At 30.6% G+C, this 12,456-nt stretch overlaps 2 protein-coding genes across 4 annotated transcripts; both read right to left on the bottom strand.

Annotated features, from left to right (window-relative positions):
- Positions 1-95: 95 nt before the first annotated feature.
- On the bottom strand, positions 96-4,931 carry LOC123707340 (AP-3 complex subunit mu-1). Of its 2 annotated transcripts, XM_045657332.1 has the most exons (10): positions 4,799-4,931; positions 4,620-4,707; positions 4,302-4,445; positions 4,159-4,218; positions 3,968-4,089; positions 3,389-3,548; positions 3,047-3,160; positions 2,461-2,650; positions 2,171-2,322; positions 96-1,812 (listed from the first exon to the last, which is right to left on the bottom strand). In XM_045657332.1, the coding sequence occupies exons 1-10, from the start codon at positions 4,831-4,833 to the stop codon at positions 1,627-1,629; spliced, it is 1,251 nt and encodes a 416-aa protein (XP_045513288.1). In that variant the 5' UTR covers positions 4,834-4,931; the 3' UTR covers positions 96-1,626. The 2 variants fall into 2 exon arrangements, with proteins under 2 accessions (XP_045513288.1, XP_045513289.1); XM_045657333.1 differs by lacking the exon at positions 2,171-2,322 and having other exon boundaries at positions 1,675-1,812.
- Positions 4,932-6,916: 1,985 nt separating this feature from the next.
- Positions 6,917-12,421, bottom strand: LOC123706985 (40S ribosomal protein S5). Of its 2 annotated transcripts, XM_045656695.1 has the most exons (5): positions 12,059-12,421; positions 11,814-11,970; positions 11,623-11,742; positions 10,612-11,544; positions 6,917-7,625 (listed from the first exon to the last, which is right to left on the bottom strand). In XM_045656695.1, exons 1-5 carry the CDS (start codon positions 12,235-12,237, stop codon positions 6,957-6,959), a joined length of 2,058 nt encoding a protein of 685 aa, XP_045512651.1. In that variant the 5' UTR covers positions 12,238-12,421; the 3' UTR covers positions 6,917-6,956. The 2 variants fall into 2 exon arrangements, with proteins under 2 accessions (XP_045512651.1, XP_045512650.1); XM_045656694.1 differs by lacking the exons at positions 10,612-11,544; positions 11,623-11,742; positions 11,814-11,970; positions 12,059-12,421 and adding an exon at positions 7,712-7,822.
- Positions 12,422-12,456: the final 35 nt, after the last annotated feature.

Raw genomic sequence — 12,456 nt, 5'->3', positions numbered from 1 at the left:
TTCAGAAATACCTGCCAAAGATTTTGCCTCTATACAGGAGTTCGCATATTTTTAAAGAATTAGAAAAGTTGTATCAAATTGAAAAAAGAAAACAATTATATGAAAAAAAATATATTCAACATAAGATATATAGCCTAAATGTTTATACATTCAACTTGAATCAATAAAAGGGAATTTTCTATATATCTAACGGTAATTTATATTTATTACTAATATTAAAACAATCGTCAATAATTAAAGAACGATGGTCATTACTTCAATCCACTTTAAATATGAACTATATACTAAATGAACATAACATTTCTTACGCCACCACTTAGTGCAAAGTATATACATTTTTTTAAATGCATTAGACCATCCTTATCAAGTATTCTTCTAAAACTCACTATCATAAGTTTTATAATAACATTTACACAGTAATTGAATAAAATGATAACAAATTGCACGGGCCCAATGTATGGAAGACCCTGAATTCTACACTAATATTATTAACTAATGAAATTAAAACTGAACTATTGAGGAGCCTGATTGCCTATTTCATTAAGTATCTCTATTCAAATATATATACAGTCAAAACCGTTTACGACGACATCGATTTAACAACATACCGGTTATATTGACCAAAATCAAAGGTCCCGGCGGATAAAAGTGTCATCGGCTGTTTTTACGAGCAAATATGAGTAGTCCCTTTCATGTCGTTGTAACAGATTTTGATTGTATATCTAAAAATGAATCATAAAATACGTTCAAAACCCGAGGCCGGACTAATTCGAGTATTTTTTTTAAATTTCTTGCTTGAACTCTGAAGGTTTTAATGGAGAGAAAAATAAAAAAAAATTATTTTGGAAAAGCGATCAGTCTCAATGGGGTATCACAGAAAAATGTTCCATGAGTATGTAGCTACTCAAAAAGTAGGCTGGGCAAAAAATCATATAAATGCGAAACGAAGTTCGCAGGGGAAGCTAGTGTTTTACGAAATTTGTAAAGTTTACTACACAAATTCTTTATGCTAAGGAGTTAGTTAGTAAGAGGCTTAATGTACTAGACACCAAGTCGTGCCACTGTTTCGTATTTTTTTCTAGGCGTAAGGTTATCTTCACTAATGAAGGGATCATTAATTTGCATATTTATTAGTCATGATTTCCGATTCGACTTTTGGAAAAAGATTTCTTAACCCCAATACTGTTTTACTTAACAGAAAATGCTTAGTACTAATGTCCCTTTTTAAATCGTGTAAAAAAAATTTAAGCTAATCAGATCTCATTACAATATTGAAATAGCAGCAGAAAAGTATAAAAGCAATGTCTCAATTCTGTTGAAAATTAAATAAAAATTCAGTCAAGTGTTCAAGTAAAAAATAATAATTATTGCATTAATTTCCTACGTTATTTAAAGTACTTTACAGAACGGTTTTTATAGTGTAAATGTTAAGACTTCCAGCACTTTTGAGACTCGACTAATTTTAATCTAGAATGTTTATCAAGAACATTCTTCTGAAGTCAGTCAATTAACACGAGAAAACACAATATATTTTTAGTACTGGTGTTTCACAATTTTAATGACGTTAATGTATGAATTAAATTTGAATACAACGTTAGGCTTATAAATCTAAGAAAACTATTTACATCACATACGTATATGGAATTTTCCCGCTTTAGTGACGTACTTTACACCCTTAAATGGCTTATATTTAGCTCCATACATATCTAGACGACTCACACGCAAGCCGCTTACAGCGAACGCCGGTATCGTCAAGTGTACATTGATACTTGGATTTGCACCTGTTGTGTCTGCTCCAGAAACAACCGATACCTAGAATTAAGATAAGACACTCACTTTCTGTATTGAGTTGACATTTTCCTATTTATTAAGTTACATGACATTGCGTATTAAAACTGTACCTACTTTGGTTCTAGGTTATCTATATGATAATATACTAATTACCGTCTTTAAGTCCACTAAGTATGCAAAAAAATCTAATATATAAAACTAACTTATATAAACCAGTATCATGTTAATTCAAAACAAAGGGAACAATAGAAAAATAATTTATCGCTTAGAAATCGCTTGTTATATAAAAAAGCGTTTTGCGTCCCTAATCCTTTATGTTAACGGTTTTTATATGTACTAATTAAAAAATAAATTAAATGCTAATAATTGCTATACTCACCGTTCCCCTAATATTAGGCAATTTTGGCAGTTCCACACGTCCGATTTCCCATATCAAAATTTTACTGACGGGGTCATAGGAATACTTTCCTTGATTGGCGGTCAGGGAACAATTCAACACACATTTCGGCATACAGATTTCAAGTGATACATCTAAAAATACATTTAGACTAAAATCATTCAATACTGTAGTTTAATATGAAATGCCAAATGTGTTGAATTTTGTTTTAAGTATAAATAATTGCTTTAGTAATAAAACAAATGAAATGAGATTAAATTAAATCAACTTACTTTCTAAGGTCCGTCCCATTGTTTGCTTCGGTCCAACTGTCAAGTCAAGTCTTCCCTGATCTCCATTGGATTTTAGTACAAGATTGTGTCTGACATATATTGGTATAGCCACCACACTTTGTGAGCCTACGTGATACGACATTAATCTAAAGTTACCGTCCGGTGGTATGAAAGAAAGGATTCTTTCAGACTAAAAATAAGGAAATAAAGAAGAGTGAATAATTTGTTCCCAAAATAAATACTAATTAAACATAAAAATAAAATTGTTCTCATACACACACACATGTTGACACATTTCTGTATATATCAGTGATAATTTTACTAGACAATAATTTTAATCATGTGATATATTAATAATTATTGAAATCATAATTTTAAATAAATATATTTTTTACAAGACTAATAAATTTTTAACAAAATATACATCTAATGGATCTGAGTTGAGAGTTTAAGTGCGGAAACTGAGTCCGACACACATCCATACATCTTTTAAATTTATAATCATTACAGCATCATCAAGTGCTTTACAGAAATATATTATATAATGTTTATTTATTTTAATTATTCAAGTGAAAGAATACCTTACCTCCCATCTCTTAAATCTAACACAAGGATGGAATGATACATCATCAAATAGTCTTGGATTCACAAATGTTAAAGTTAGATCTGGCATTCCACTCAACTTAATACAACAATCAACCTGAAATCAATATTTTTATCAAGTGTAAATAGTATAGTTTGTGGTTATGTGTTCTTCCATTCACTTGTTTGTATTACACATTTTTTTTGTTTGATAGACACATTCTAGTTTTACTAACCTTAAATTAAAAGGTCTACTCACACTAGCTACATAATATTTTACCATATTTATATACCAATAAATGTATTATTTTTTTCTGTTTTTTACAAAATAATTTAGTTCACATACATATCCTTGTATTTCAGCAGAAACAGTAGCTCCACTTTTATCAATAATAGCATCAACTTCCTCCACAACATCAAAATATGCTTCATTATTAGCATATTTGACACCGGATCTACGCCATGGTACATTTGAGAGCTGACCAGATGGCAATATTGAGGACACACTGAAATAAATATTAGGAGTCTTATAATTGAGCCAAGAACATAAATTAATATAAAAAGCTGGATAGATAGATAGAAAAATGTAGCAGTATAGATGTACCAAAATTCACTTAAGACTTTTTTGTTAAGGGATTTTTTTCAATACAGGATAAAAGATTAGGGTTGAGTATTAACATCTCATGCAAAAGGACAATCCCATTAAAGCTAGACACCACCTTGCCTAATAAGCATGCCACAGACAGCTTTTATTTTCATCACTAATGATTAACAAATTCCACAGAGGCTTATACATTACTTCTAAAAAACCCAATACTAACAAGTTGTTAGTAATTCGTTAAAGACCCTAAAAATTTGTCTTTCACATGTCTAAAAAGTTAGGAGGTTCATGAACATAATACATACTCAAAAAAGTAGCACTTACTTTGATTTACCAGTAACAGTATTAGCAATTGTTCGGAGTATGTTTGGTGGTTTAATGAGTTCTTTTAATATATTACTCTCAGTCGCTAGGGGGAATCCATTGTCTAACATTTCATCCAACAACTGAAATATGGAAGTTATTTAGGAGAAATTGTACTTAGTATGAAATGATTAGCATTTAAAAATAATTACCTCATACACAACAACATAATTCTCTTTTATAATAGTCTCCGTACAATCTGAGAAATAATCCTGAAAGTGAAAGACAGTTCTCAGTTGAAGTATAAAGAAGTATAAGGTATTTACAAAGTTAATTTTGATTTATTATCATTTACCTGAAATGTATCAACTACCCTGTGTAAGAATTCAATAACAAAAAGCGGTGCAACCTCTTGCTTACTCACAGCTACAAGTGCTACCCCACCTCTTTGAATTGATATTAAATAATGGTGAGGAGCTGCTAAAACTGGTGGGACATCCTGAAAATTTCCAATTATACCTCATTAAATTGAGCTATGTTAATAAGTAGTGTATTGGTATTGATAGATCATGGATTTATATTAATTACTCCATATCAGTTTAACAAATGTGTAAACTGTTACTGTATTAGAGAAGTAGCTGGTATGTTAATATTGTATTAAAATGGAACGAACATTTGGTGAGGCTCTCTGCGCTTCAAGATAATAATCACAAACAGATCGAGGTATAACGCTTCTCCAGTGTTTTTCAAGAAAAACATCCCTGAAACACATCAACATTAAAACGTTAAATAAGGGATTTCGAAAACGCCACAAACTGAATAAAGTATTTCAATAACAAAGTTAAAACTCACCCAGATGGGTTTATAATGAATAAACTATGAATCATGTTTTATAAGTTATATTAAAACACGATTTTTATATATTTATTTCATAAAATAACTTTGTATGTTGGCAAACTAAATTACATTTGCATTTAATTTACAATTTACATTGAACTGAAGTGAACAGCTGAAGCTGTGTATACGTCATAAAATATGCTATTGTCACTTCTCGATTGACAGATAAAAAGTAAGCTAATCAATATAGGTCAATACATTTTGATTTGTTAACTCTTGTTAATAATGTTATAGAATCCATCCACTGAAATTGATAAAGAGATTAATCTTAAGATCAAAGGATTACTGTAATAATTAAACTAATACAACATAATAAATAAGTATTTTTTTCTAATTAAAAGCGTCGCTTATTTTTCTTATTTTATTATTTATTTATTATTTTGGCTAATACAAATACTATGTGGTTCTTAGCTATTAGTTATAAGCGATTCAAGGAAAATCTTGCGTGAATTAATTTTTGAAATCGATCCAGCAGATTTTTAATGTAATAGTTGGAAACATACAATTCTTTCCTCATTATAATATTAGCATCGAAACATATTTATTATCTACAGGACGGCACCATAAAATTACACAGTATTATATTAAGTTATCAATAAACCTCACAGACACAGAGTATTTGATCGAAGTATGGGAATCATCCAAATTCCAAACTCCAAAGTCAAAAATTGATTTCTAGCTTTAGAAAGTTGTCGATAATATACGAATATTTATTTATATTATTCTGTTATATAGCCGTTCCTTAACTATAAGGTTTAAAATTATTTTATACCCGAAACTATTTTCGATTTTCTAAATAATAATAATAAAAACGTAAAAGTAGCAAATACCATAATTAATAGTAATAAGATTAAGTTATAATAAGACAATATACAACTATAATATATATATATATTAAATATTTAAGGTAGTTCATCTACTTTTTATACAATATGTGTAAAAAAACACTTAGAAAATAATCAATGGTGCTACAACTGCTGTTTCATGATCATTTGATAATCTAATAGGCAAGTAGGTGATCAGCCTTCTGTGCCTGACGCACGCTTTCGATTTTTTGGGTCCAAGGCATGCCAGTTTCCTTCACTGTTCGAGCGGATGGTAATGGGCACATAGAAAATCCATTGGTGCACAGCTGGGCATCGGTACTACTACCCCAGGGATGAGAATCACACGCTGATGCCACTAGGCCAGCACTGCTCTAACAATAAATAACAAAAAAAACACTTATACCTAAATAATTGGAATTCTATTTATTTATTTTAAACATAATTAATAGAAGAACATAAATTTTTCATTCCACTGTAGCATAAGGTATGTTACAAAAATGTTATATTTGGAAATAAAAGTAACTACTAAAAATTCAAATAAGACAATAATATTTATGTATTTCTATGGATATTTGATACATAAGTTTTCTCATATATGGGCAGTGTACATAGCAACTTTATTCTTTATGTATGGCATACTTTCTTGTATTTATTAAATTGAAAAAAATTCATTGTTGAATTTTATCTACCTATATATATATGTCTTGTTTCTATCCTATGTTTAATTTTTTTTTTACTTAAGTTATAGGCTAGCTTTATAGTACTATTTTGACTAGTAAAGGAATGTTAATATAATGAAATAAATATATTAAGCCATACCAATAATATATTAGAACTAATGAGGACTGGACCTATTTTAGAAAGCATACTTTCTTTCACTACCATTCAGATCAAATAAAATGATTCAAGATTTTAGGAAATAATGTATGTTTCATGTACAAATTGCCATTTGAACTGTAAAGAAAGTAAATTGTTTATGTAAGGTATATCAAAAAGCGAGATGGATATTTTTTTTTGTATTGCCTGTTTAAACTAGTTTAATTAATGTATTAAAATAACTTATTTTTCCTAATCTACAATATACATCTGTATCGGATATGAGTTAATATATATAGGTTTTCTCAAGTTTACTACGTGAAAATTAACCTAAATTTCTAAATAATTAAAATACGAATTTTTAGTATCATGAAAATACTAACATATTAAATTATTTTTAAAATTATTGTGAATTAAATAAAACACAATATTAGCATTTTATGTTTATTAAGTCCTGTTCTTAGAATTAATTAACGGTTGGATTTAGCAACACGCTCAAGTTCATCCTTCTTTTTGATAGCATATGAATTAGATGAACCCTTAGCCGCATTGATAAGTTCATCCGCAACACATTCAGCAATTGTTTTAATGTTTCTGAAGGCAGCCTCACGAGCACCAGTGCACAGCAGCCAGATAGCTTGGTTCACCCTACGGAGTGGAGACACATCCACGGCCTGACGACGTACTGTACCAGCACGACCAATTCTAGTTGAATCTTCCCGAGGACCAGAATTAATGATGGCAGTAACCAGAACTTGTAATGGATTCTCACCAGTTAGAAGGTGGATAATTTCAAATGCGTGTTTGACAATTCGCACAGCCATTAACTTCTTGCCGTTGTTGCGTCCGTGCATCATCAAAGAGTTGGTAAGGCGCTCAACAATTGGACACTGAGCTTTACGGAATCGTTTGTGGGCATACCTACCAGCAGAATGGGGCAAGTACTTAGCGTACTTTTCTTTAACAGAGATATAGTCCTGAAGTGACATATCGGAAACCTGGACATCATAACAACTCCATCTTCCGAATAGTTTGATTTCGGGAATATCAGCGGCTTGGGGCAGCGGCATGTTATCGATGGCCACGCCGCCTGTCTCCATGTTGTCTTCGTTCCAATTTTCTTCCGCCATTGTAAATGCCTAAAATTATAACACTCAATTAGTTGTATCACTTTATAAAATTAAAACACACTTAAAATTTGAGAAATTTTAATAAAATTACGTACTTTTTTGCAATTTACAAATTATAACCTCGTGTTGTCAAAAGAACACGAGAGAAAAGGAAGTACCAAAAAGTTAAAATTCCGCTCTTTATTTTTGTGTTGGTATACCACAAAATGTTGCCATACAAAATTTTTATTTTTTAATATGACATTAGAATTAATCTATATTAATTTATTTACTTAAAATCAGCTATTTATATAATTATTAGTACTGAATCTTAATCTTAACACAATTTTGAATCAACAATATAATACTATTATAAAACATCGTATTTTTGACTACAGATAAAGCAATGTATTAATGAAGATCTCGAGTAACGTCAAGTGAATTAAAAATATTAATTTTTCAATCAAAATTTCATTACATACTTTAAATTATAATAGTATATGTTTCATAGAATTAAAAATAAAATGCCTGCTAATGCAGTTTAACTTACATGCTAAATATAAAGTAAATATGCCCAAAGTAGTATAATATTTAGTCCCTATACATACTTAATATCTATCGGCAAACGGTTATTTATTTATTTACTGCTTGTTTTTCGAAAAGGCCTCATCTAAATCTTGGCGCTCTCTAGCCTTGAACCAGCTACGTTTTTTATATCATCCTCACATATTCTATCTTCTCTTTACCGTAACGAGTCTGTTAAATTTTCGTTTCTTTTTTTCATTACATAAGATGTACTAAAAATGAATTAATTTAATATTATCTTTCCCTTTTCCTCCTGTTTTACCTGCTTCTTTCTATACAGTTTTGATTTTTTTTATTTCCTAGTTGTTTTGCCTTGCGCAGTACAATAAGTGTTTTTTCTTTCTCACCAGTTTGAGTATAGTATTCTTTACGACTTATCCCATCTTATGTATTTGTATCGATTTTGGTCAAAATGAGTAGCTTTTTTAGTAGTAGGTTTTCATATTGTTATGTATCTTCGGCCTTAGTCAAAATGCCCTTACAGTATTGTATATAGAAAGTCCCAAACTAAACTTGTATAATAATTTGTCAACATGAACTGTAATTTTCATACAAATTTACACATACAAAAACATTAGATGGGATAAGTCGTAAAAAACTGAAACTGGTGAGAAAGAAAGACATAAGATACTAAAAGTCCTTTTTGGCATAAAGTTCGTTTAGAGCCTTTTGAAGTGAGGGGTATGAAAGAGACAGAGCGAGAGTGAATGCGTGGCACTCTTACGCATGCGCATAGTATAGTAACGAGTAGTGTTCAATATTCCAAAGCATGAGAGAGAGAGTGAGTCGGAAAAAATAGAACTCTCAACTTAAACATTTTGTACATCTAATATCACTTTAGTTATCATAATCCCAATTCCCATTGTAAATATTATAGATTTGGATATTTCTCCACTCGAAAACGATAATTTAAAGATACGATCAATTGTAAGCAATGTAAAGTTAATAAAGTTTGTCTGAAAGACAATATGATTCACTAAAAATCAATTTATATCTCTTCCTATTTTCATATTCACATTACGAAGTTTCAATTCTTCCACGCGGAGACTACACGCACTATATTTTTTTATCCTTCCAGATTTTTCATCTTGTTTTTCTTTCATTCTTCGCTAACCAGTATGCTAATTTCTGTTATTCTTTTACAGCTTTTCTTACATTTACGTTGTTTTAATCTCTTTCTAATAGTTTCAAATATCAAACCATATTTTTATCATTAAGACAATGGGACTTTTTCCTGTGAGTTAGTTAAAATCTCATATATATTTAAGTAATAAGACGAATGCGTGAATGTTAATATTATTTGAAAAATAATTAAAATCAGTCTAATTGCAATCTTTTATGAAAAGAGATCACGTGAGTACTCTTCGTGAGTATTTTCTTATGAATAAAGGGATTAGAAAGTAGTCACCGAATGCATTTTTAGAGTTGTGATTAAGCAACATACAAGCATGAGATTTAAATAAGATTGATAAAACTTTTTAACTTTTTATTTTATATAATTCTTTAAATTCAACTATTTATAACAAAAATAAAAAATTTCATATAAAATGTATTCTTACAGTACTTATAGCTTAACTATGTAAAATGATCTAACTTCTTTGACTTTTTTCGTAAGCCTTCATTGCACTTTTAAGGCCTGTATTCACTTTGATTAGTGCGAGTGCAAGTGATTAGTAGAAAACAAGTGTGGCCGGCGACTGATTAGTGTAGGTGATTAGTTGCCTGCGTAGTAAAGTGATTAGAAGCGTGTTCTATTTTTTGCGAGTGAACTGCGAGTAGTGACGTCGCGTGCGCCCTCCCTTCCCTCACTCGCATCGTGTCTGTCAAAACATGTCATTTTATCGCATACTTCGGATATGATGTTACAGGTTCTCGGTCTCGTCACTCGGAATAGGTGTTGCAAGACGCGAAAGAAACTAATTCCATCAGTCAATAAGTATTAAATAGCGTGCAATTTTACTTTTACATGTAAAGCAGATCTCATAAATGTATCGCTTTTCTGTATGACGGGTGCGTCGGGGTTTAGTAGTATATTAAAGGACTCTTCGGTCAACCTGAGAGATAAGTAATATTCCGTAGTATCTTCAACTGCCAATTCCTAAAAGAGTTGGTAGTTTGCGCCATGAATGGGTCTTCTATTAATCGATTTTCGAACCCATACTTTTCTTGGTCGTTCGCCTTTTCTTGGAAGTTCAGCTTCCGAAACTGAAGAAGTTTTAATACTTCTGGAAGAAGAACCGCATTTAATACTTCTTTCAATAATTCTTCCAATTGCAAGCACGGTTCTCAATGTTCATCCATACTTGCTGATTGACAGCTACTACAGACTACTGAATTTACTAAACAGAGCCACTAAACAATAATTGGACACTACTTGCACTAATCACTTATCAAAGTGAATACAGGCCTTTAGTTTTTATTCTCCAGCAACTTCTAACATTTTGCTAATACAAGTTAATTTTTCTCGAGGTTTGCCAAGTTTTTTACCCAGCTCAATTTCAAACCTATTAATTTTTTCCCATCCCTGCCAAGTTACAACAGGACTGTTAACATTTTTAAGACTGTTTTTCAAACCTTTAAAACCATCCTTAGACGATTCACAATTCTTTAGGTCATGACAAATATTTATTGCCACTTGGAATGCGTTTCCCATAGTATGTATTATAACACCCACTGGTCCAGTACCCAACCATCCAGCAACATATAATTGTCCAAATTCTCTTCCTTTATTATCTAACACTCTTCCATTTTCATTGACAACACTTCCACTAGATCCAAAAGATAAACCATTATCTGCCTTTATACTCTTATATCCTATACTCCGAAAAACTAAACCACAATCAATAGTTTCTTTATTTTCTGTTGTAATACACCTTTGATTTTCTATATTGTCACCAAATAATTTATTACATGTCAGCTCAATACCACTAACTTTATCATTATGAACTAAAAATTTGTGAGGACTCCTAAAAAATATTGGTCGAAAATACTTTTCATACGATCCAGGTTGTGAACATTCGTTGTCCATTGATTTCAACATGAGCTCAGTTAGTCTCTTGCGAGGCCTCTGAAGGTTAACAACTGCTTCAGCAACACCTTCAAAATCTTGCTTTCTCCAAATTGTTAGACAGTTAGGTAATTTCAATTGTTCCCTTAACTCTTTTATAGTAAATGCAACTTGTAGAGGACCTCGTCTTCCAATTAGGTATAATTCTTTAATTTTTGACTCCGATATTGCCTGTAGTGCAAATTCAGTTATGTCAGTTTTCTTAAGTATGTCTATTGGTGTCATGAGTATTCTTGCTACATCTAATGCAACATTTCCTTGACCAATAATAGTTCCCGTGCGTCCAGAGAGATCTACCTGTTAATAATTTCAATTATATGTATGTAAAATATCAATATTTTGAAAATGTATATAGATATATAAATATATTTTTACTTTTAAATCTTTATCACGAGGATGTCCATTATACCAACCAACAAAATTACGAGCTGCTATTATATTTTGTGCATCTTCATTTGGAATACCTAAGGTTTTATCCTCTTCTGCACCATATGTCTAAAATCAATAAATTTGTTATTATATGTCAAATTATTTTTAAATTAACTAATTAAATAAGCAATAATTACAATTAAAACTGCATCATAATGTTGTCTCAAATTATCCAGACTTATATCTTTGCCTAATGTTATATTTCCATAGAAACTAATATTTTCTTGGTTTGCTAATTTAGTAAATTGATTAATACAATTTTTTACTTCTGGGTGATCTGGTGCCACTCCATATCTAAAATGACGAACACAAAAATTGTAGTAATATAAATAATGTAATGTACAAAACAAAATTAAACTATTACATGTTACGCAAAACTTACCTAATTAATCCAAAAGGCACAGGCAACTTTTCGATAAAGTCGATTTTAACTGGCCTGAGGTTCTTAGATAAATGCATGGCAGCATAGAAACCAGCTGGTCCTGCACCTACTACGCAGACTTGAGGGACAGTTCTTTGAGAACAAAATCGCCTCAGAGCAATTGAAAAACAGGGTTTCATGATTCTAGTTACAAAATTAAAATTTCAAATATAATTTAAAATTTAAATTTATTTTAGTATAAAATACGATGTGGTGTGTCGTGATCTTAACATTATTTAATAGATAACACTAAATAAGAGAGACATCATTTTTTTGAAAGCATGCCACTAAATATACGGCATATATACTGTTTGTTAATTAAATGAAGGGCCTTAAAAATTTTGATAATATCAAATACC

The sequence above is a fragment of the Pieris brassicae genome, chromosome 3 (genome assembly GCF_905147105.1).
Source record: "Pieris brassicae chromosome 3, ilPieBrab1.1, whole genome shotgun sequence".
NCBI lineage: Eukaryota > Metazoa > Arthropoda > Insecta > Lepidoptera > Pieridae > Pieris > Pieris brassicae.
This window is presented reverse-complemented; position numbering and strand designations above follow the sequence as displayed.